The sequence below is a fragment of the Limanda limanda genome, chromosome 15, assembly GCF_963576545.1.
Source record: "Limanda limanda chromosome 15, fLimLim1.1, whole genome shotgun sequence".
NCBI lineage: Eukaryota > Metazoa > Chordata > Actinopteri > Pleuronectiformes > Pleuronectidae > Limanda > Limanda limanda.
The window spans coordinates 25,563,869-25,588,854 of record NC_083650.1 but is presented as its reverse complement, the minus strand read 5'-3'; the positions used below and the strand labels follow the sequence as shown (position 1 = coordinate 25,588,854).

The following is a 24,986-nucleotide window of genomic DNA, read 5'->3' as shown; positions in this document are numbered from 1 at the left end:
TCAGAGAAAAGTGTGATTGTCCAAATTAAATTCATTTTCTCAAAGATGTTTGTGTCGTTTTTCTCACTGTGTTTGTGTTCCTGAGAAGTTTGGTTTTATTGGAGTTATTTGATGTTATTAAAAAGGGAGTGAAACATTATGATTGACAGCTGAGATTCACTCAAACTTGGTTGTGTCTGCAGGACCTCGATAAGTGGCGAAGCTTCTTCCATCTTTATTCACAGTCTATGGTGATAACTAGAAGAGTCTTGGTACAATAGTTGTGATCAGAAACGTTTCCAGCTGAAAATGAGCGAGTATTAAGTTTCTTTACAAATAAATACTTTTCTGAACTCTTCTAAAGATTTAGCAGATGTACTGACTCCACATGTTAACTTATTAAATATTCAGTTGAAGTGTGATTGTCCAAATTAAATTCATTTTCTCAAGGAGGTTTGTGTCGTTTTTCTCACTGTGTCAACGTTCCTGAGAAGTTTGGTTTTACAGAGTTATTTGATGTTATTAAAGATTGAGATCCGAGGTATCTAGCTTCATTTTTTGTACAACTGCAGGAAGTGTGAAGCTTCTTCCATCTTTATTCACAGTCTATGGTTATAACTTTAGTCTTGGTACAATAGTTGTGAGCAAATGTACAAAAACGTTTCCAACTGAAAATGAGCGACTGAGTCTAGTATGAAGCTTCTTTACAAATAAATACTTTTCTGACCTCTTCTAAAGATTTAGCAGATATACTGACTTCACATAATTTATTAAATATAGAGTTATTTGGGTTGATATCTGGACAGAGCTGATGTGATCTTGCAGTCAGCTGCTCTTCTCTCAGCTTCTCTTCATCTTCCTCAGTCCTTTGCTTCATCAGTGATAAAAGGTTCTTCTCTGATTTCCTCCTCAGTGCTGAACACACTTCTTGTAATTTGCCTGCTGGCCAGAGTCCATTTCCTTTATTTCCCTGACTCTCCCGGACGGAGACTTTCCTCCGGCTGCGTCTCTCTGATGCTCAGTTGCAAACTTTCCTCTCTTTGGTCGAGTTCCTTCCTCTCCTCTCCTCTTCCTCTCCTCTCCATCTCGTCTTGTCTATCACCTCTGGCTCCGTCCACTCGCTGGTCTCCATGTCCTCCCTCTGCAGGTTCCCCCCCGGCGCCTCCTTCCTCCTCCTCTCCCCCCCCGGGCCGGTCTGTGGATCCCGGTCGGGTTGTGAGCAGACGCTCGCTGGCCGTGTTGAAGAAGCTCTGCAGCTCGGCCACGGGTCCGTCACCAGAGAACAGCCGCTCCACATAGGCCTGGGCGTATTGATCTGAGGTGATCAGGTCCAGGTTCATGGAGGAGGCCACAGAGGAACCATCAGGTCTCCTGCTTCTCCCTGGAAAGTTCAGCTCAGGTCAGTTAAAAGCAACTTGACAGATAGTCCAGGCAAAGGAACCCATTTTGGAGCCAAAAATAGAAGTAATTGTAAGAGAATTTTTTTCAGCATAGATCATTTCTATGAGGTGTCCAGAACAACATACTAAAAGTCCTAAGAAATCCTAGTTGAGGAAATATGTATACACCCAGCTCATGTGCTTGTCAAATTCATTTCAAAAGAAACTTGTAATACAAAAAAAGTTACTTTTCATAAACACTTTTACTATGTAAAGTTTTATTGTGGTAGGAGTAAAGGAAAAAATGAAGCCTATTTGGGTGTATTTGGGGCATAGTCGATTAGTGTATAGCTCATTTGCATATTCAAATTCATTTTCAAAGAAACTTGTAATACAACAAATGTTACGTTTCATGGGTACTTTCATTGTGTAAAGTTTTATTTTGATAGGAGTAAACGAAAAAAATAGTCTTTTCGGGGTGTATTGTTGCCTTATTGGCACATTGATGAGAATTAAACATATTTCCTCAACTAGGATTTCTTAGGACTTTTAGTATGTTGTTCTGGACACCTCATAGAAATAATCTATGCTGAAAAAAATCCTTTTACAATTAGTCGGTCGGAAAACGCTACTTTGCCTGGACTAAGAGATTGTGAGAAGTTTTCTTTAAAACCACCTGGACCTGTTTGTGTCTCCAAGGTGGACAGAGGCAGCGTCACGCTCTTCCCTGTCTCTCTGTCCGTCAGCGTGAGTCCCGTCATGGATCCGTCCTCCGGCGTCTCGTAGGAGGGGTCACATGACGCAGACAGACCCCCCCGACATTTCACCACGCTCACTGTGTTGGACTTATACCTCCTGTAAGGAAGAGATTAAAAAACAGATCAGAAACCTTGAGCATTCCGATATCACAGTGACAACAAGTTACTGACACAGACAGTTTGTCCTTTATCAATATTCACGAGCTCGACCAATCACAAGTGAGTCTCAGCTGTCAATCATGTTTCACCTCATTTTTGTAACGTCAAACCAAAATTGAACAAATACCAGTTTGATAAAAACGACATGAAATGACAGAAACCATCCTTAAGAAAAATGTATTTAACCTGTACTTTGACTTGTCAATTTGGTCCATGTTGTAACACTGCAGCCGGCCACCAGGGGGCCACCAAGATGTTGTGGCTTCACTTTTGAGGAGCTGTCATATCGTCCATCTTTGTGTAATGTTTGCATGGCTTGTGTAACTGTAAACACTTCACTGACTTTCATGTATTTCCCATTTCATTCGCACATTGTTGATTATTTCCCGTTTGAACCGGAGCCGACAGGGACGCTGGTCACTGAGCTGTATTAATGTAATGTAATGTAATGCAATGTAATGTAATGTAATGTAATGTAATGTAATGTTATGCAATGTAATGTAATGTAATGTAATGTTATGCAATGTAATGTAATGTAATGTAATGTAATGTAATGTAATGTTATGCAATGTAATGTAATGTAATGTAATGTAATGTTATGCAATGTAATGTAATGTAATGTTATGCAATGTAATGTAATGTAATGTAATGTAATGTAATGTTATGCAATGTAATGTAATGTAATGTAATGTAATGTAATGTAATGTAATGTAATGTAATGTTATGCAATGTAATGTAATGTAATGTTATGTAATGCAATGTAATGTTATGCAATGTAATGTAATGTAATGTAATGTTATGCAATGTAATGTAATGTAATGTAATGTAATGTTATCTAATGTAATGTTATGCAATGTACTGTAATGTAATGTAATGTAATGTAATGTAATGTTATGTTATGTAATGCAATGTAATGTAATGTTATGCAATGTAATGTAATGTTATGCAATGTAATGTAATGTAATGTAATGTAATGTAATGTTATGCAATGTAATGTAATGTAATGTTATGTAATGTAATGTTATGCAATGTAATGTAATGTAATGTAATGTAATGTAATGCAATGTAATGATATGTAATGTAATGTAATGTAATGTTATGTAATGTAATGTTATGCAATGTAATGTAATGTTATGCAATGTAATGTAATGTAATGTAATGTTATGCAATGTACTGTAATGTAATGTAATGTAATGAAATGTTATGTAATGTAATGTAATGTTATGTAATGTAATGTAATGTTATGCAATGTAATGTAATGTTATGCAATGTAATATAATGTAATGTAATGTTATGCAATGTAATGTAATGTAATGTAATGTAATGTAATGTTATGCAATGTAATGTAATGTAATGCAATGTAATGTAATGTAATGTAATGTAATGTAATGTTATGCAATGTAATGTAATGTAATGTTATGCAATGTTATGTTATGCAATGTAAAGTAATGTAATGTAATGTAATGTAATGTAATGTAATGTAACACTGCAGCTTCCTGCCTCCACCGAGTTGTTGTGTGTTGCTGTCTGACAACACAATGTTTCTGTGTGTATTTGTTCCAGCTACACAAAGCAGAACCTACACTTCCTGCTCTGTGAGTGGAATATAATAGGGCTGGGCAAGTTAACTCGTTTTAATCGAGTTAACTCAAGTGATGAGTTAACTCGATTGTTTATCCGCCAATTATTTTCTTTTTTCCTGTTCTGCAGCAGTCAGCAACAGACTTTCACAAAATAAAAGCCTGACTTTCACAATAAAACAATAAATAATCAAACCTGAGTTAATGCGAGATAAAATAATTAATCGAGTTAACTCATCACTTGAGTTAACTTGATTAAAACGAGTTAACTTGCTATATCTATATCTATATCTATATCTATATTCATAAACCCCAGTAAGTCGTTATCCCGTGGACCAGCAGGCAGGGGGGGTGCTGCTGGCTGCATGTTACCTGTAAGCAGGTATGATCAGTGTGAGGTCCTCCTTGTACTGCTCCAGCGCCGCCCTCGCCGCCCGGGGCTCCGCCCTCGCCGCCTGTGGCTCCGCCCCCCCTTCCAGTCCGGCCAGGTGAACCAGCATCTGGATGTGGAACGCTGCTGCGCTGGCCCAGTGCCTCAGGGACCTGGAGGAGGAGGAGGAAGCAGCGTGAGACCTTCACCCTCGTCTTCATCGTTCTACTGTGGTTTCACCTCCTCCCCCCCCCACTGACCTGGAGTCGCAGTCCCCCCCCAGCAGGCAGGTCTTCAGCTGGGTGAGCGTGAGGCTGACCTGTCCCTCCAGCCGGGCGGCGTCCTGGATCAGCTTGTTCCTGTCGCTCAGGTGGATCCTGCAGCGCTTCAGGTGCTCCTCCATCAGCTCCTGCAGCTCCCCCACCCGCTGCAGGAGGAGGAAGCTCCCACACGTCAACTCAACAACTACTTCCTGTCTCACCAACAACTTCCTGTCTCACCAACTACTTCCTGTCGCTCTTCAGCACTTCCTGAATCTCTTTAAAGACTTTTTTTAATATGTTGGAGCAATAACTTGTTTCTTTTTATTACTGTGACATCAGCGGTCTCACCTGACCCGACGACGACCCGGCTGACTTCCCTTTCCCCCCCGACGCCGGTCTCGATGACGTGTAGGCCATATCCATCACCATGGTAACCACCAGTCCCACCAATCCAGCCAGGCGCGGCTCATCGGAGAAGGTCGTCAACCGGCCAATCAGATCCCTCAGGTAGGCGGGCGCCCTGTTCCCAATGTCGCCCTGCAGCTGGGGGGGGGGGGGCATTCATGACTCCAGCTCAGCGTCTCCGATCATATTTACATGAGTTGCTAATTATGACTTTTGTCAACATACGTCATATATGCAGCGTTCACCACATTATCTTAAACCCCGACCGGAAAATATAACTGTTGTATATTATTGTTGCCATAATGCGATGAGGACAGGTGCTGATACTCTACATGTCCTGATGTGATTATTATTATTATTCCAAGTTCCATATTCTGGTAAATCACAAAATGATATTAACATGAAAGTCTCTATCTGGTTAATATTGGTGTCAATGTACACGTGTTATGTTTCTGCTCATAACCAGAATTATCATCGCTCACACACAGCGTCGTGCTTTTTGAAAAGATAATCTTATCAACCTCTCTCAGCTGTTGCTGGAGGCGGTCCTGGGGGTCGAACCGCTCGTGCTGATTGGCCAAGAGGAGCGGGTGGACAACGCCCAGGTCCGGCACGGCTCCGCCCTCCCGCATGGCGATGAAGAGGAGGGAGCCAAGGGCGTCCTTCACCTGAGAACACTCTTCATCTGAGGAGAGCAGCTGGCCCATGATGGGGTGTGTGTGTGTGTGTGTGTGTGTGTGTGTGTGTGTGTTTGTGTGGGTGTGTCTGTGTGTGTGAGTGTGTGTGTTGACAACCAGGAGAGAACTCTTCATCTATGGCAGCATCTGAGGAAGAGGAGGAGTTAAACTGCAGTAAACACAGAGTGTAAACAAACCTCAGATATTGATTTAATACTGAACAACAAACATTAAATAAGAAATGATTAAACAAATGTAGTTATGTGCTTTTCTATTTATGCAAAACACATAAGTTAGAGGAGTTTAACAACAACCTTATGAATCCATAACAACACAACACGAGCCGACCTGCCACTTCTCAGTGTGAGTCTCTCTTCCTCTTCCTCCTCTTCCTCCTCTGCACATCCTGCTGCAGAGATGAATCAAGACCACACCGCAGCGGCACGAAGCTCAGCAGCAAAGCCACAGCTTCCCCTAGCGGCAGGAGGAGGCCAATGCAGCTGCTGTGAAAGCTGTGTCAGACATAGAAGAAATAGGGCGAGGGCTTCCAGCTCTTTAATTCAGATAAATGGAGCAGTGGCCTCGTGTGGTGTTGACTTTGTTCACTTGGGGATCTGGGATTTTATGAAGTGTGAGTTCTTTGTTAACTGGGACGAGGGCCTGGGCTGAAGGAACCTGGTCCTCAGGTGAAGGTGGATGTTCAGTGTGTTCATCATGTGGATGAAACGTCTGAGAGCTTCCTCCCGTTGGAACCTGTCTGCAGTGGTGGGAAGTAACGAGGTAGAAATACTTTGTTTCTGTACTTAAGTAGATTTTTCACATATCTGTACTTTACTTGAGTACTTCTTTTCCTGACGACTTTTTACTTTTACTCTTTACATTTGAACAAAAATATGTGTACTTTCTACTTCTTACATTCTCAAACTGGCTCGTTACTTGAGCAGCGGAGGTTGTTCTACACCTCTCTATCTCTCTCTCTCTCACTCTCTCTCATCTAGGGTTCAACATTTTTACATTATATACATTATATTCATATTGTTGTTATAATTTTTCAGTCAGTTGAGATAAATCTTGAGGAAAAACATTTTGGGTTGTTTTGTGTCTGTAAAGGCCTACTATAAAAATCACTTTGCATTTTTAATTTTGGTACTTGTACTTTTACTTTTGATACTTAAGTACATTTCAACACCAGATACTTTTGATTCTTAAGTACTTTTAATATGAGCTACTTTAAGACTTTTACTCAAGTCATTTTCTGACGGGTGACTTCTACTTTTACCGAAGTCACTTTCAGGTAAGATATCTGTACTTTTACTCAAGTATGGCTTTCAAGTACTTTATACACCACTGCCTGTCTTCTTCCTCTCCAGTGACCGTGCTCAGCTGTAATGTAACGTTGCACCAGCAGCTTGTGGCCTCTTGTGTGGAAGCTGTGTCGAGCTCTGCTGTGTCAGGATGTAATGTTGCAACACAGATAACAGTAGAAATGTGAAGTGGGTTTCCTATTGTGAATCGCTTTATTTCCCTCATAAGGTCGATTGGGATTTTAACATCTATCAGCTCATTGTTTTGGGTTTTATTCAAATAAAGATGACAAAAGTTGAGCCAAAACACCCGGATCAGCCCCTGGTGGTTGGCAGAAGTAATGGTAGTGAACTGTGCCTCCTCCATGTTAGTGGATGGGACATGGAGCAAACTGAAGAGTCATAGTTGGTTGTTTCCTGTCAGGAAGTTGTTATTCAGCTCAGGTTGTTATGAAGGTGGAACCGTTGCAGTTTATCATTGAAATGAATTAAATAGATATTGCAAATCAGTGGATTACAAATTCTGTCAATAAAATTGTTAAAAATTGTTAAAATGGAATAAAATAATTCATTTAGGACTAAATCACATTAAAAGGGAATTATACAAATTAAAAAGTATAATCATGTGTGTGTTAAGGGTTAGTTAGTGTAGATAATGATATACTGACCTTAAATAAACTCAGACCTTTGCACACAGATGATGAACCACACTCTCACCTTTCCTGGTTTCTGTCTCTTCAAGCATCTTTCTCTCCGGTTTCCAGCCGGCTGCTCTTTCCCATTTCTCTGGTTATTGTTGATTTTGATAGCTCCTGTCAGTTTGATGCAGTGTTAACTGGTTTGAGTTCTGCAGCTGGGAGAGGATCTGTCTCTCTCACTCTCCCTCTCCCTCTCTCTCTCTCTCTCTCCATGGATCCTGAGCCTGTCGACACACTTCACACTCCTCTGAGAGGCAGTAAATATTTCAATGTGCTCACGTTACCAACGTACACACACACATCAACACACAGTGATGGTTATTAACACAATCACATATGGTTAAGTGGGGGGGAGTTTCCCTGCTCTCGCTCTTCCTCTCCTTCTCTCGTTTGCTCTGATTTCCTCTTTTCTATGCTTCGCCTCTTTGTTAAGGTTTAATTTCCATCTGACAGTGAAGTGTAGATGAAAGGAAAGAAAGAGAGGAGAAGGAAATGATGAAAGAAGAGACGGGAAGGAAGAGGAGAGGAGAAGGAGACAGTAAAATAAAGGAATAGATAAGATGAGAAGTGAAGAGAAGAGTGACCAACCCACCGTGAAGCCGTTGGTTTATGAACTGTCGTTTCAAGGACATGAGGGTTTCTTGGCCCTGTTTGGATTTCTGGAAACCAGAAGTGACCATATTTGGACCCAGGTCCTGTTGTTGTGTTTATCATTAACAGAACTTTACATTATTGTCTCGTTTAAAACTCATCTGAAATCCACAGAAACTCAGTGAAGCCGACTCTGCACCGATCGGTCCGATGTGAGGAAGTTGTAAAACAGAGCTTCTGTTTTTTGCCCTCCTCTCTAAGATCTATTCATCCATTATTCTTCCCTCCCTCTCTCTCTCTTCATGATCTCTCCTCCCACGCCTCTCTTCTCCACCTCCCCCCCCTCTGTCTGCATTCATCCTCCTCTATCCGTTCATTTACGGGTGTGGAGGAGAATAAAAGCAAGTTTAATGTACAGTAATATATCATCCCATGGCCGGGCGCCAGACGGCATCCATTTTGTGCCTCTGTTGTGTTCACTTAGCGGCAGTGGGTCTAATTATTGCAAATGGCAGCTGTAGAAAGGAGTATTAATGTCTCCTTTCTACATGAATACATCCAATATTATGGGCTGATGAAAAGTGTAGTCGCAGGCGAAACTTTACAGAGAGTGAACGAAGGGAAAGAGAAAAGCTGAAGTGCAAGGTAAGCCCCATAAATCCAACTTAATTTTTAATTAGATGTGTCCTGGCCTAAAGGTGCAGTAACACCATCATCTCCCAGTAAGACCATCATCTCCCAGTAAGACCATCATCTCCCAGTAACACCATCATCTCCCAGTGACACCATCTCTGATCAGGATCATATTCTGATCCTGTTCTGACGGGAGATGAACAGAAAGAAGCAGAACTTTATGATTCTTTGAGTAATAACATGAGTTAAATGAACGATGAAGCCATTTATCAAATGAATTTAATGTAGCAACGGATCATTTTCTTCTGTCAAACTGAGGAAGCTAACGACGCAGGAGTGAAACCAAATATGACTCACAAAAAAACGATATCGTCACTGGAGCAACAACAGAAAGATATTTATGATGGCTTCCATTTTTAATCCATGTTCTGGATCTGAGGCTTGAAAAGTTGCTGGATCAAGACTTTGGTCCAGAATCAGATTCCTCAAGAACCATTGGATGCAATTCCATTGTCCCGACATGTGGTTAATGATGGTGATATCATTTTTTAACTTGTCTATTTAATTTTTTAGACTTTTTAAAATGAACATCTGAATATGAAGAATCCATTTGGCAAAAAGTTCTAAACAAATATCTTCTTCTTAACGGACATGTCTCTCATCTTCGGACTGGATGAAACGATCATCGTCTCAGATCGTGTTATTGTTGCTACTGTGAATATTTCTATAATAAATATGCAAATGTTGTTGTGACTTCTGCTGGATTTTGAAACTTGGATTCGTTAAGAACAAATATATCAAAGTGTGTGACTGCTGGTTTTCAGTTGTCAATTAGAGAAATGACTCGTTGATTCAAAGGAAATCAAATCCCCACTCACTGATGCAACATGACATCAATCTAAAGTAATACCTGTGTTTGCTGTCACATCAATATATTCTCTGATCATAATTCTTCATGATTACGATGGAGCTCGACACAGCTCGGGTCAGTGCAGCCGTCAGCGTCTGTCAGGTTTACAGCTCAGAGCAACAGGAACCTTCATCAACCAGGATGACGGGTCATTAACTGTGAGACTGAGGAAACACAAAGGTTCTAATGTGTCGGAGGAGAGACGGAGATTTAATGAGAGAAGATTTGAGAGAAAGAAGGAAGCAACTTCTCTCTGACTCCAACAAACAGGAAGTCAGAGTCGTGTAGAGGGACGTGTGCTGCTGGGTGTAGAACAGATCTGCTCCTGAGAAACATCTGCTCCAACGCCTCCAGGTGTGTGTGTGTGTGTGTGTGTGTGTGTGTGTGTGTGTGTGTGTGTGTGTGTGTGTGTGTGTGTGTGTGTGTGTGTGTGTGTGTGTGTGTGTGTGTGTGTGTGTGTGTGTGTGTGTGTGTGTGTCTCACTCAACCGGTGTGTATTAATATGTGCTCTGGCATTTATGTTTTTATGTTTTGTTGAACGTTTAGTTGTGTGATATATGAATATATAACATAATTTATAATAAATACATAAAATATACGGTTCAGGTCAATTCATACGAGATCAACTTATATATCTGCTATTTCATTTTATTCAACGTTCAACTGCCTTAATGGAATATTTAGTGATTGAAGCCACATCTGATCTTTTCTTGTTATTCTTCTATTTGATAAAAGTTCCTCATTGTAATGTCCTAAAAATAAGGAATTCATGTGTTTCTCACTTTCATTTCTACATTTATTTAATTTATTTGAATTGAATTCTATTTTTCAGATTGTTTGTAAAAACCATGTTTCCCTCCCGTCGGTGGTTTGATGTTCTGGTGATAGGGCGCCCCCTGCTGGTCACGACGGGTTCCTGCGCTCACTGGACACCCACTTCCTGTTCCGGTGTAAACAAACAACATGGCGCCGCCCTGCAGCTCGAGGTGAGCACGCTGAGGATCGTGATGTCTGCTCCTGGATCCGAGGGGGGGTGCGTCCGGTTCTTCTGCACCGCGGGAAACGGGATGGAGCCTTTTCTCCTGGAGGAGCTGCGGAGGAAGCTGGAGGCGGAGGATGTGAGTGTCACCATGACAACCTCCTCCATGACAACCTCCTCCACGAGCCCATGTGCTCAGACTCACACTCTGATGATGTTTAAATACTTTATAATACTTTATAATACTTTATAATACTTTATAACACTTTATAATACTTTATAACACTGATATGAACACAAACGGTCAGTTCCAGCTTCTTGTTCCACTAGTTCAGGTTCAGAAGAAGTTTGAGAGAAGTCGACTTGTTTCAGATGAAATAAGCAGCTGTAGGTTGGAAACAATGTATTTAACTAATATTTACAGAGTTTTTTCCACTTTCAATTTTCATACAAACTACTGCAGAGAGTACAAGGTGTAGATAATGTTCATTCTCACAATTCACTCACAAAACATGTTCTGACCTGTGTTGATCAATTAGGTTTTCTCTTATCTAATTAACGTTTTGTAGCTAAACTGCAAAATGAAGCATTGACAGATATAGATATTGTACACAGTCAAGAGTATAAATACATAAACATATGTGTATTTATAACTTACAGCAAACCGTAGTTTTCAAGATTTACAGTTGTGTGATATTCAGTTACATTAGTTAAATATCAAAATATTTGGCATTAACATATTGGGCAGCAACCATTCCTTCATTAATTGATTAGTAGATTGACCATGAATTAACTATTGGATCAATTTGTTGAGTTATTTTAAAACCAAAATTGGCAAATATGTTTTCAGGTTCCTGTATGTGAGGATCAGTGCTGGAGGATGTAGTTAATGTAGATAATTATCCACATAAATGTCTAATTATATTTCTCTTTACATTAGGTTAGGATGACTCTGCGTCTAACCCTAACCGTTACCCTAACCCTATATTTACAAAAGGTTTTTTCCACTTTATAACATTTTCATACAAACTTCTACAGAATGTACAAGGTGTAGATTATGTTCATACTCACAATTCACTCACAAAACATGTTCTGACCTGGGTGGATCAGTAAGGTTTTATCTTATCTAATTAATGTTTTGTAGCTAAACTGCAAAATGAAAACGAGTATTGACAGATATATATATATATATTGTGCATAGTATATAGTATAAATACATAAACATATGTGTATTTATAATTTACAGCAGATTCACAGTTGTGTGTTATTCAGTTACATTAGTTATTTATCAAAATATTTTGCATTAACATATTGAGCTGCAACAATTCCTTCATTGATGGATTAGTAGATTGACCATGAATTAACTTTTGGATCAATTGGCCAAATAAATCCATTTTTTTAGTCATTTTAAAACCAAAATTGGCAAATATGTTTTCAGGTTCCTGTGTGTGAGGATCAGTGCTGGACGATGTAGTTAATGTATATAATTATCCACATAAATGTCAGATTTGATTTCTCTTTACATTAGGTTAGGATGACTCTGCGTCTGTAGGTCACAGCAGTTACAGGCCTTTAGTCACATGTGAGGAACTGGTCCTGAAACACTTGATCTCATGTGTTTATAATGAGTTGGACCCTCTGTGCTTCCAGGTGACTCAGCTCTCGGGGAAGGTGCTGTTCAGCTCGTCGGTGAGGATCCACAGAGTCGTGGAGCTGAAAGCTGCAGAGAGACTCTTCCTCCTGCTGAAGCACGAGTCTCCTCTGCAGCTCTCCTCCTTCAGCAGCTCAGGTGCCAGCTCATCACATTCAAACACACTCACACATACTCAAGCTAGTCTGGGATCTTAACTCTCGTTTAACTTGAGCCAATTTCCATCTGATTCTTCTCTTGGACATTTAAAAACACATCAGATGACAGTGTTTAACTAAATATAACCAGAAATATGTGATTCTAAGGAGCTGAACGTCCACAGATATCAATAATAAAGAGGCTCTACATCACTCAAAGGAATATCTCACAGTGAATCATAACTTTCTTGGAGTTCAAGCCCTGATAATGTTTTTCCCTTTGACTTTTGATCTGTGATGTTCTCAGCCAAGGCCGCCGCTGAGCTGAAGTCCCGCCTGCTGGGCGACAGGAAGCAGTGGAGCAGCGCCGCGCTGACCTGGAGTCGCCTGCAGGGGGAGCTGGCTCAAGGAAGAGCAACCGCTGCCAACACGTCCAGCACCCCCCGGGGAGGGATGAGTAGGAAAGAGGAGGGGACAGGGAGTGAAGAGCAGATGGAAGAGGAGGGATGCTGCGATGGGAAGAGTGGAAAGAGAGCAGGGGAACAGAGGGAAGAGGAAAGAGAGAGGCGGGGGCTGAGAGGAGGTGAAGATCCAGAGGAAGCACCGACTCTGGAGAAGAAGAGGAAACGAGAGATGAGCTGTGGAGTGGAAGAGCAGATGCTGGAGAAAAGGATAAAGAGGAAGAACCAGGAGGAGGAGGCTACTGAGAAAGAGAGACAGGATGAAGATGAAGAAGAGGAGAGGAGGATGATAAGAAGCAGAGGATCAGTGCAAAGCGACAGCAGGAAGGAAAACGACAGAGCAGAGGAAAACATGGAACATGGTACAAGTTACTTCAATGTTTACATCAGGATTAAAGTCAGACGTCTTTCAGTCTTTGCTGATTTCTCTCTTCCTCCTTTGTTTCTCTCGTTCGTCTGCAGAAGAAGAAGAAGAGGAGAAACCAGCCGAGCTCAGCAGGATCCGTCCAGAGATCACTTCCTCTGTCCCGCTCTCGTTCCGGATCAGCTGCAAGTGCACGGGATCCGTGGCTCGACTCTTCAGCTCACAGGTGCAGGAAGTGAAACACACCAAGCCTGAGAAGACACAACCCGGGGCAAAACGTACCCCAAGATACAAGTATTCATCTGAGGCCATATCTATGATTATCACGATAAATGTGGCTTTTTTATTTCTTTTAACTCTAAAACCTGTTGCTCCTGAGTGAATGTTGTGGTCTTCTACTCACAAACAATCATTTGTCACATTGCTATTGGTGAAAATTGTGTTGCGATATTGTTGGTAAATCTTTTATTATTCAGGCCTTGGTCAGATTCTCTTTCAGGTGAATGTTCACAACAAAGCACAGAAAACACACTTAGTTAGATGATTGTGTAGAATTATGAGAATCTGTGGACAAATCATCAGATTAAAGACACAAGTGTTCCCACAGAGAACACACCCACACACAGACAGCATCCTCACCAGCCAGAGGTGCAGATTCCATTAATAACTTTGTGTTACTCTACATCCAGATGAACATATGAAGCTTGTGTCTCACGCAGGAGGTGAGCAGAGTGATGGGCGTGGGTCTGAGCCGAATGATGAACTGGAAGGTCGATCTGAAGAATCCACAGCTGGAGGTAGAACAGAACCATCCTGACTCTATGGATTACAGAATCATAATGTGCTGAGTCAGATGGATGTGTTGTGTTGTCTCCTGCAGGTGAATGTGTATCTGAGTGACGACCTGTGTCTGCTGGGGATTCCTCTGAGCAGGTAACACACTGGAACACTTTCCCCTCCACTTCACACTGTCTTCACACCATGAAACACTGATGTCCTCTGTGTCTTTAGGTCTTTTCTCTGCTGCGAGTTCAGCTTTGTGTCTTTGTGTTGCTCCTCCCTGCCGTGTGTCATCGCCTTGACTCCCAGGAGAACCGAGTGATTTACACCCGGTGCTGGGAGACCGGTCTGGTTCTTATAGTGGTTTCCATTCCTGCAGGTTGCCTCTGGCTCACCGCAGCTACATGAAGACCACGGGCCTGAGGTCCACGGTGGCCTGGGCCATGACGTCACTGGCTCAGATCCAGGTGCTCACACACACACACACACACACACACACTGCTCTTCACTGTGGGACTGCTACTCTATTATCTCTGTGTTTCTGATTCTGTATGAACATCTGGAGATATTATTAACTTAGTTCTAGAATTAAGGCTCTTTATTAGGGCTGGGCAGCGATTAAAAGTTTTAATCGCGATTAATCGCATGATTTCCCTGATTAATCACGATTAATCGCATTTGTATACGCAAAATCCAATAATGAATTAAAAAGTAGTGTATAGCGCAATTTTATTTTCAATGTTCTGCCATATGAACGAAAGTGCCATAACATTTGTTGTGCAAACACTTTTAACATCAGCATTTAATACAGTAGTAGTTAAATAAAATATTCAGTGTAAATCTCAACTTAACAATGTTATCAAAGCAAATACAAAATTAAAGCTCAATGCCACTGCCATTAATGTTATCCTCTTCGTTATGAAAAATCTATCCTCCTCCCTGCGTCTAACGTAGTCTGCCGAAGCCTCGCTCCACTCGTTGTTTCGTTGAGTGATTTGCTGACATCAACTGTGTGTTTTGCATTCAGGTGATATTTTAGACTGGAAGTTCTCCGGTGATAAGAAAATTCACCTCGGCAGTGGCTACAAATTACTTTGGTTCTGTCGACTCCGCCGTCTGGAAGGACTTTAAAATGAAAATGGCCATGTAAAAGCTCCGTACCCTTATCCATGGTTGTTTATCCGCCAATTATTTTCTTTTTTCCGATTCCCCAGCAGTCAGCAACAGACTTTCACAAAATAAAAGCCTGACTTTCACAATAAAACAATAAATAATCAAACCTGAGTTAATGCGAGATAAAATAATTGTCTGAGTTAAATAAGTGATGAGTTAACTCGATTAAAACGAGTTAACTTGCCCAGCGCTACTCTTGATATTGGTTATTGTAGCCATTTAAAGTTTGCTTTAGTTGTATTAATCCACAGTAAAAGCCCAAGGTGACTGTTCTGCCTTGAAGCTGCTCCGCCGAAGTTTTCCTCATTCAACCTTTACTTTCTACATGTTTGTCGTCCACTACTCGTCAGTCTGTGAAAGCATTCTGTTAAAGTCCCAGTGAAGCAGTTGAGTAACTGTAGATGGTTCTCTCCTGTTCTTCAGCCCGGTTCCTGTGTCGTAGACCCGATGTGCGGAGTGGGAACCATCCTGATCGAAGCAGCGCAGGAACACAAGGTGAGGACAGGAAACCACACAACACACACATCACAGGGTTTCATCTAATCACCACGAAGAAGAATACAGCTTGCAGGTGGAATAATAATATTATAAACGTATGTCTCGCTCTGCATGGGGTCCTCAGGACGCCTGTTTCCTGGGCGTGGACATCGATGACAGGCAGCTGCAGAAGGCCAATGAGAACATAGAGTTTGCAGAGTTGAGGACGAGGATTCAGCTGCTGAAAGCTTCGTCTATGGGTAAGAAAACATGCAATTAATAACCACCGGTATTATATTCTACGATGTGATGTAACGCAGTCATATGTCATTAAATATCTATTTGTTGTTTGACAGACCCACAATGGGTTTGAACCTGTACTGAACACTTGTGTCTTTCTATGATGCTCAAAATGTGAAAATTCTGTGTGTGAAGTAGTTAAGTGAAACATATACAATGACATAATTTAATCTTTGAAATAGGAAATGCAGTAACTAGGAAAAATGCTTTCCACTGTTTCCTTTTTATCTATTTTAACTATATTTCATATAAGAGGAAAAATGTGCAGATAAACATACGAATAGCTCAAAGTAAAATGTGTTATTATTAAATTAGTAGCTGGAAAACGCTGACAAATGAAATCTGTAGTGTCTCAGAGAGATGGAGTTCATTGACTTCACTCTCTGTGGAGCTGAAGGTGGATTCTCAGTGTTGTGGATTCAGTGAGAGTGAACCCTGTCCTGTGTGAAATGACTTCTCGTCTCCTTGTCTCCTCGTCTCCTCGTCTCCTCGTCTCCTTGTCTCCTCTGCTCCTCATCTCCTCGGCTCCTGGTCTCCTCTGCTCCTGGTCTCCTTGTCTCCTGGTCTCCTCTGCTCCTGGTCTCCTCTGCTCCTTGTCTCCTCGTCTCCTCGGCTCCTTGTCTCCTCGTCTCCTCGGCTCCTCGTCTCCTCGTCTCCTCTGCTCCTGGTCTCCTCTGCTCCTTGTCTCCTTGTCTCCTTGTCTCCTTGTCTCCTTGTCTCCTCGTCTCCTCGGCTCCTGCAGCGCTGCCTCTGCCCAGCGGCAGCGTGGATGCTCTGATCTGTGACCTCCCGTTCGGCAGGAAGTTTGGCACCAGAACCAACATGGCTGCCAGCTTGCCCGTCCTGGTCGCAGAGATGGAGAGGTGTGTTTCCCGTGTGTCGGTTTCCCTCGATCAGTGAATCAGGAGATGGAACTAGATTGTGTGTGTGTGTGTTGCACGACACTATAGAAATACAATATTCTTAAGACCAGATCCTAAATACTTCTAGAAGGGTCTTAATAATGTTAACACTCATTCAACTTGACTATATCTATTAGCACTGGGGACGGGAATCGGCAGGGACCTCCCGATACGATACGCGATACGATATGTATTGCGATTCGATATTACGATTTCCTGGGATTTCTTTTGGTTTTTTTTTTTTTTAAATACTGGACCATGGAAAAATGTTGAATCATTCCTTCAAATACAACACAGTCAAATTCACTTAGAGCTTTACAAGTTTTATTTCAAATATTAACATTAACTTAATGACTGCCGGGCAGCCAATAGAGAAAATAAATAAAAATGTTCCCTATTATTGTATAGCCCCTGTCAACTGCACACAAACTGACAGATTAAGAAATGTATGCCACTTAGGCTACTTTTAAACAATAAATAAAAGGTCAATTAAATAGAATGGATAAAAGTTTACTTAAAATATAAACTTTGAAATAAACAAGAAGTAGGCTATTGTTGTTTGCATGTAGGCGATGCAAAGCTAGTTCTTGGGTATGTTTAGATTCTTGTGCAAAAACAAGAGCTGGTCAACATGCTCCCCCCATATACCCCCCCCCCCGTATAAACCAATAAATATGTTTTTAAAAAATCGATTTGGGAGGCAGCATGTCGATTTAAAATCGTCATTCACAAGAATCGCGATTTGTAACTGAATCGATTTTTCCCCCCATCCCTAATTAGCACCCAGTAATAAAACTACTAATAAAACCAGTGCGGAACTGATGACTGTCCACAAACCAGTGTCAATAATTCTGGGATATTCCTTCATATCTGTCGTACTTGACATCGATCTTTAATTTAATTTGTTATGTTCTAAAAAGGTCTTACATGTAAACCCTGCTGCTACAGTCCCAGTCTATCTGCTCATATCTACGTGTTTGAGTATTGAATTTGATGTGGATATATTTGTGTTGTTCTTCTTTCTTGTTTTGAATCAATAATCACGTCTGATATCCCACTCACTGTCCAGATGACTTGTCTCTGAAGTGACTGAATGTTTATGTGTCCAGAGTTCTCCGTGTGGGAGGAGCTCTGGTTCTGCTCCTGAGTCCCCAGCTGTCCTTTCTCCTGAAGAAACTCCTGTCTCCAAAAGACCCGACGCCTCCGCCTCGATCCAAAGTCTGTCCCTGTCCTCCGCTGTCCTCCACAGAGCAGAGGACTGTCCCACCGGAGCCGGGAGTCCAACCCTCACCCCCCCAGGAGAGAGACACTCCACCTGGATCCGACGTCTGTCCCTGTCCTCCGCTGTCCTCCACAGAGCAGAGGACTGTCCCACCGGAGCCGGGAGTCCAACCCTCACCCCCCCAGGAGAGAGACTCTCCCACTGGGCAGCAGCTGCCTTCCCCCCCCTCCTCTCTGAAGCACCTCACGACTCTGAGAGTCAGTTTAGGAGCCATCGACGGACTCATCCACAAATACGTGAAAGTTGATGTTTGATCCGTGTTCATGAAAGTCACTTTTTATACTTTTTTACGTGCCAGGCTTTATTAGAACTTCTCTACAACACGTTTTTATTGTAAATTTTCATGAATAAATACACTTTTTTTGAAACAATAGTGATTTCTAATCTCTGTTTGAGTTAATCCTTCAACCATCTTCTTATTGTACATTTTACTCACATTTATAACTGTATCTGGAAGAAGCTTGTGCTGTGGGGTCTAAAGTTAACATTTTTAAATGACTTTGAGTTTTTAATTAAAAACAAAACAGACAATTTTCCAGTTTGTCTCTCAGCCCTGTTTAACATCATCATCCTTCCAGTGACACGTAGACCCAGTCCTATCTGTAAAGATGGAAAACAGCTCATAAATATATGACCTTTTTAAAGGCTCAGTAATTTAAAAAACACTGTTGCTCTGTAGTTTTTAGCAAACATTACACACAAATATGCAAATAGGGTTTTGATGCAAATGATGGAATGTTCTTTTGTTGGGGACCTTGACCCGGCGCAGAGGGAACTACTTCCTCTTCCTGCTGCGTCGAGTGGAGTCACATGATTAATGTAAAGTTCACAATGATGCCATCTGCCCCAGTTCAGCCCAGTTCAGCCCAGTTCAGCCCAGCTTAGCCCAGTTCCACACCACCAGGCCAGACAGGGCCACTGGGGGCTTAGTGCTTTCATTCATTTAATTTATCTGCAAATCAAAACTCAACAACAACCATAACAGAAATGTCTCTCACATTCTATCGTTATGTGGTTTCCATCTGCAGGAGTTTTAATAAACCTGATTCTATGTGTTTCTATTTGAAGTTATTACACCGGCAAGTAAAACATAAACATAATCAATTAGTCTTTGAAATATACATTCCCCTCTATTCTCTATATGTAATGGAGATGAGTGGTGTTCAGCTGCAACATGACACTTCACCACTAGATGTCACTAAATCCTACACACTGAACCTTTAATACATCATCAGTGAATTACACGAAATTAAATCTTTAATGTCTCAGAGAGATGAGTCGTTATCAAAACGTGTAATATTTATAAAATAGGATGTGAGATGTTATCACTGTGATATTTTAACATTGTTTGATGCACAAACATAAGATGGAACAATTCAGAATCAGAATTATTTTAATTGCCAAGTATATATTACACATACAGGATATTACCTTGGTGTGGTTGGTGCATTTGACGTAAAACAACAATATATACAGTCAGGACAATAAGTTATGGGCAGCTGGGGATGCAAAGGTGCAGTTATTAATTTATCTTACTAATGTTATTGTTGTTCAGGTTGATTGCAGTTTTACTCCACAAACTAACACACACCCACACACCCACACACACACACGCACACTCTCTCTGACACTCTCACACACACATACACACTAACACACAGACTCTCATAACACACACACACACACTTACACACACACACTTACACACACACACACTTACACACACACACACTTACACACTAACACACACACACACTCTCTCACACACACACACACACACACGCACACACACACACACACACACACACACACACACACACTCTAACACACACACACACACAGGGGAGCAGTTGAAGTGTCGGCCCCGGCTCCACTGCGCACCCTCCCTGCGCAGCGGCGGCCATGTTGGATCCTCACTGGACTCGGGCTCTGTGACGTCTCCTCTCGGATCCGCTTCTCCTTCGTCGTCCGGCTCCGTTCGGCCCCTGAGTCTCCGGTGGACACGATGAGCTCCAGCGGGGACGTGTCCCGGAGGAAGGACGCGATGCAGGCCAGCGGGGACCTGTCCCGGAGGAACCCGCAGGAGGACTTCGAGCTGATCCAGCGGATCGGAAGCGGCACGTACGGAGATGTGTACAAGGTACGAGCTGCGGAGCGGGGGTTCCATGATCGGACAGCGAGGAGGAGGGCGGGTGGGACGGAGTCACAGTTCGAGTCCCGCGGGTGTTGACATGAGGGGACTCGACCCGGGACCACCGGGACCACCCGCCCGCCCGGGTCCACACTGATCCGTGCTGACGTTTCCTGATGCAGTGTGCGATCTGAACGGGTTCCATGGTCGGACACGCAGCTGTTTGGAGCCTGTTGTTGTGATTTCACGCGTTAGCAACACGTTCCAACTGTAACACTGCTGCAGTGCAGACACACAACAACACACACACAACAAACACACACAGCTAGCGTTAGCTTTAGCGTCAACCTTCATGTCGCAACGTCTGCTGCGTCAGAGGACTGTGATGAGCAGTCAGTGAGGCGCGTGCACGGCTAGCATCGTGTTGTTGTCGTGAGGCGCGTGCACGGCTAGCATCGTGTTGTTGTCGTGAGGCGCGTGCACGGCTAGCATCGTGTTGTGATGAGGAGCCGCTGTTAGCATCGAGCAGACGTGTCCGATAATAGACGTCTAGCCGTTAGCCAACAGTTAGCATGGAGAAGCTAGCGGGGCTTTGTATGGAGTCGCGGGCAGATGTCTGACCCGAGAGTCGAGCTGAGGCAACACGGAGGTTTATCTGTAATCCCGTTAAACGCTGCGGGGCGAGTTAAAGCTGTCTGCGTGCGTGAGTCTGCGTGCGTGAGGCGGACTGACAGCTGCCCGGGACCCGGGACCTGGTCTGACGAGTCCCAGTAGCTCCTAGTGGCTCCTAGTAACTCTCAGTGGCTCCCATTAACTCCCAGTAGCTCCTATTAACTCCCAATGCCTCCCAGTAGCTCCTATTAGCTCCCAGTAGCTCCTATTAACTCCCAGTGGCTCCCAGTAGCTCCTATTAACTCCCAGTAGCTCCCAGTAGCTCCCAGTGGCTCCCAGTAGCTCCTATTAACTCCCAATGCCTCCCAGTAGCTCCTATTAGCTCCCAGTAGCTCCTATTAGCTCCCAGTAGCTCCTATTAACTCCCAGTGGCTCCCAGTAGCTCCTATTAGCTCCCAGTAGCTCCTATTAGCTCCCAGTAGCTCCTAGTAGCTCCTATTAACTCCCAGTAGCTCCCAGTGGCTCCCAGTAGCTCCTATTAACTCCCAGTGGCTCCCAGTAGCTCCCAGTGGCTCCTATTAACTCCCAGTAGCTCCCAGTAGCTCCCAGTAGCTCCTATTAGCTCCCAGTAGCTCCTATTAACTCCCAGTGGCTCCCAGTAGCTCCTATTAACTCCCAGTGGCTCCCAGTGGCTCCCAGTAGCTCCCAGTGGCTCCTATTAACTCCCAGTAGCTCCTATTAACTCCCAGTGGCTCCCAGTAGCTCCTATTAACTCCCAGTGGCTCCCAGTAACTCCCAGTAGCTCATATTAACTCGTAGTGGCTCCTGGTGGCTCCCAGTAGCTCCCGGTGGCTCCCAGTAACTCCCGGTGGCTCCCAGTAACTCCCATTAACTCCCAGTAGCTCCCAGTGGCTCAACAGGCCGCTCCACTCCTCCTGCTGGTCACGTCCCAGCACCAGTAAGAAGCTGGAGGGGCTCATGGGGCAGCTGGGACCATCATGTCTGTGCAGACTGGTTCATGTGGATCTCCTGGCCCCCCCTCCCCGGGGCCCGGGTCGGGTCCAGCCTGGCCCCTGGACAGGGAGCAGCTCCTGGGCTCCATCACTCCACAGGGGGCAGCACCTTGTGGATCACACGCTGAACTGAACTCTAAAGATCATGAGTTAGAGTTCATGTTGAAACACAGCAGGGGTCCTGTCATGATACAGAAAGGTGAAGTCCCCCTGCAGGAGAACACGTGAACTACAGTTAGGTCCCACGATCACCACAGAGGCTTCCATCGATACCTGGGATGTGTGTATCGCTCAGTGTGGTTCTACTGCCTTTTTAAAAACAACATATTCAATGTGTAGGATTTAGTGACACCTAGTGGTGAAGTGTCATTTTGCAGCTGAACACCCCTTGCCTCATTAGGGTTAGTTAGACTTGTCAAGTAGTCTTTACGTTATCCTTCTCACCAACGCACAAATAGTCGTGATGTGTAACTTCTCCGGTGGAGATGATGATGATTTAATGTTCTAATACAAGTTCTATGATTAGCGACACTAGTTCCACTCTTTGAAACAAGTCTCACGTACGATACACGTCACTGTTTTACTCGTGGGACTTTGATTGATGAGATTTTAGCTCCGGTTCACGCTCCACTTCTTCGTGGCAGCAGTGGCCCACTCACCGGTTTGAACTGGTATTCTCTGAAGTCGTGGTTGCAGATAGATGGATAGATAGATAGATAGATTTCTTTATTCATCCCCGAAGGGAAATTAAGTCGTCATAGCAGACGGTATATTTGAATACAATAAAATACAATACAATAGAATAAAATACAATATATTGAGGTAGAAAGAATAAAAACAGAAACACAAGATAAATAGGTAGATAAGGTGCAGTGGCAAGATGATGGGGATGATCAGGACATTCGTAGATCTGCTTTCTCCCTGAAGTCCGACCGGCACTTTCCCATTCTGGACTTTCTACTTTGTGTCATGTAATATTCATAATATTGCAGAAAGCTGTGGAGTGATGCTGCAGGATTCAGGCGGCTCAAGTCCCACTTTAATATCATTTAAGCACAATACGGTATAAAAATACATCAATTATGTTAAGTTCAGAAGAAGCAGAGGTTTGATAAACAAACACTTATTGGAATATTAAAGTGATTTTTCTTTCTGGATCATGATTGAGACGTTCCATCCACATCACACCAGCTCGGTGTGTGTATCAGTCGGGTTAAGTGAGTTACACATCCTCCCCCTTTGCTCCGTGGCTGTTTGTGTAGCAATCACCCTGTTGTGGAATTTAATTTGCAGAGAGAGAGAGAGACACACACACACAGACACACACACACACACACACACACACAGAGACTTTTCGCAATGTGGAGATTCATTAAACCCTTAAATGGGACTAGATGATGTTTGGTTAACCTCCAGACTCTTTGTGGTAATTACTGGGACTTGAAAGATCCTGAAGAGCGGAGATGATTCTTGAACACATTGCTGCAATAATTCCAAACCAACGTCCCACATACCACACAGTTTGTCATTGTTTCTGCATTTTGTGTATTTTTCCCATATATGACCCTTCCCTGCAGCCATGTGTGTTTCTAATTGTGGTTCAGTATCTTGCCTGGTTGAGACCGATCTGAGACAATCTGCTGGACAGGTCAGCAGCTCGGAGTGTGCAGCTGATTACTGCTGCTCTTAGAAACTGCTGCACAGGACACAACTCGTGCAAACACAAACACAACAGAGTTATAAAAGTTATGGCACAGGCAGCCATTGACACAGGCTGAACAACTGTAGATGAAATGAATTTATGATGTAACCGATGCAGTTCTCACGGTAATGAACGTTTGGCTGAAGGACACTGGAGCGGCTCAAACCTGAAACCTCTGGATTAAAGGATGTGCTTCTGAGGACCAGGGCACTTTTGAAACCTCAATGATGCCTATATTTGGTTCTACCGCTGTGTGAAAATCTGTGGCTCGTACAGGAATGTGTGAGCAGGAAACAAAGTGTGAACTCTGCAGGCTTGTTTTGTGTTTGTGGGCCTGCCTGTGTGTGTTGCACGGGTTCCACTCTGACGGAGGTGGATTGGCTGGAGGTGCGACAGGCCTCTGGATTCCAGGAACACAGGTTGAATCCTCCAAAGCGGGCGTCAACATGATATCTTTGGGCTTTGTGAAAGAGCTGCTGATATGATTTCATGAAATCATATCAGCGTTTGCCAAGAGCAAACGCTGATAATCAACTGGTCCATTTAATTATTTAGTCATTTCCAGCAGGAATGTTTCCTGAGCAGGGAGTTAAATACCTGAGCAGCTCCGAGGTCATTCAGGAGCATCACAAGCTCACATTTAAACACTGACTAATGAAATTCTCCAGCGGCTCCGGGCTTGATTTGGACAAACACCCCACAGGTGGTGCAGTGGGGGGGGACATAAAGGAAGATTGAGCATCTAGGGCTGTGCGATATATAATTAATATTATCACTTATTGTTATTTCCCATCCAAATGAAGACAAATTTAAATACGGTTTCCGAGTGTCTCCCCCGGGATTACTTGACAGAACACCAACGACACATGTGATTTAATATTCATAAACACAAATCTGAAGTTATGTGTCGATACTATGTGACAGAAACACAACTTTTCTTCACAGAACCGAGTGATTTAAGCCTCTCACTTTTCATGGCTTCACGTCAACCTTTCTCTCACCTTTGCTGCAGCACAAACCACACAGACGCTCATGTTTACCATCGGACTCGTCTGTGCAGAGAAGAAACATCTGAGGAGCTGCTGAGCCCGGCTCTCCTTCTGGAACCGGCCGGCTCTCCTTCTGGAACCGTCCGGCTCTCCTTCTGGAACCGCCCGGCTCTCCTTCTGGAACCGGCCGGCTCTCCTTCTGGAACCGTCCGGCTCTCCTTCTGGAACCGTCCGGCTCTCCTTCTGGAACCGGACGGCTCCCCTTCTGGAACCGGCCGGCTCTCCTTCTGGAACCGGCCGGCTCTCCTTCTGGAACCGGACGGCTCT

At 43.2% G+C, this 24,986-nt stretch overlaps 3 protein-coding genes across 7 annotated transcripts in view; 2 read left to right on the top strand and 1 right to left on the bottom strand.

Moving 5' to 3' along the window:
• Window positions 1–822: 822 nt before the first annotated feature.
• LOC133020789 (uncharacterized) lies at window positions 823–5,605 on the bottom strand. The gene is made up of 6 exons (XM_061087501.1): window positions 5,415–5,605; window positions 4,837–5,031; window positions 4,486–4,652; window positions 4,228–4,398; window positions 2,041–2,213; window positions 823–1,360 (listed from the first exon to the last, which is right to left on the bottom strand). The coding sequence occupies exons 1-6, from the start codon at window positions 5,598–5,600 to the stop codon at window positions 942–944; spliced, it is 1,311 nt and encodes a 436-aa protein (XP_060943484.1). The 5' UTR covers window positions 5,601–5,605; the 3' UTR covers window positions 823–941.
• A 5,074-nt stretch (window positions 5,606–10,679) lies between these two features.
• Window positions 10,680–18,528, top strand: thumpd2 (THUMP domain containing 2). The gene is made up of 11 exons (XM_061087560.1): window positions 10,680–10,824; window positions 12,336–12,474; window positions 12,781–13,296; window positions 13,400–13,524; window positions 14,018–14,095; window positions 14,179–14,231; window positions 14,458–14,545; window positions 15,675–15,746; window positions 15,874–15,988; window positions 16,771–16,891; window positions 18,040–18,528. Exons 1-11 carry the CDS (start codon window positions 10,714–10,716, stop codon window positions 18,464–18,466), a joined length of 1,845 nt encoding a protein of 614 aa, XP_060943543.1. The 5' UTR covers window positions 10,680–10,713; the 3' UTR covers window positions 18,467–18,528.
• Window positions 18,529–20,117: 1,589 nt separating this feature from the next.
• Window positions 20,118–24,986, top strand: part of map4k3a (mitogen-activated protein kinase kinase kinase kinase 3a) — a 45,664-nt gene continuing 40,795 nt past the window's right edge. For all 5 annotated transcript variants that reach the window (XM_061086815.1, XM_061086812.1, XM_061086813.1 and 2 more), the window contains exon 1: window positions 20,118–20,352. In XM_061086815.1, the coding sequence (XP_060942798.1) occupies window positions 20,218–20,352 (135 nt within the window). In that variant the 5' untranslated portion in view covers window positions 20,118–20,217. The remainder of the gene's footprint in view (window positions 20,353–24,986) is intronic.

What these genes read in the sequence shown, in the direction of transcription:
- LOC133020789 (XM_061087501.1), bottom strand. Translation starts at nt 5,600, where the DNA reads ATGGGCCAGCTGCTCTCCTCAGATGAAGAGTGTTCTCAGGTGAAGGAC. An exon ending in CCGGGTCGTCGTCGGGTCAG is followed by an intron (nt 4,653 to 4,836) that starts GTGAGACCGCTG and finishes CTCCTCCTGCAG; the next exon opens with CGGGTGGGGGAGCTGCAGGA. An exon ending in CACCTTGGAGACACAAACAG is followed by an intron (nt 1,361 to 2,040) that starts GTCCAGGTGGTT and finishes TGAACTTTCCAG; the next exon opens with GGAGAAGCAGGAGACCTGAT.
- thumpd2 (XM_061087560.1), top strand. Translation starts at nt 10,714, where the DNA reads ATGTCTGCTCCTGGATCCGAGGGGGGGTGCGTCCGGTTCTTCTGCACC. An exon ending in CTGGGGATTCCTCTGAGCAG is followed by an intron (nt 14,232 to 14,457) that starts GTAACACACTGG and finishes CCATTCCTGCAG; the next exon opens with GTTGCCTCTGGCTCACCGCA. An exon ending in GCTGAAAGCTTCGTCTATGG is followed by an intron (nt 15,989 to 16,770) that starts GTAAGAAAACAT and finishes CGGCTCCTGCAG; the next exon opens with CGCTGCCTCTGCCCAGCGGC.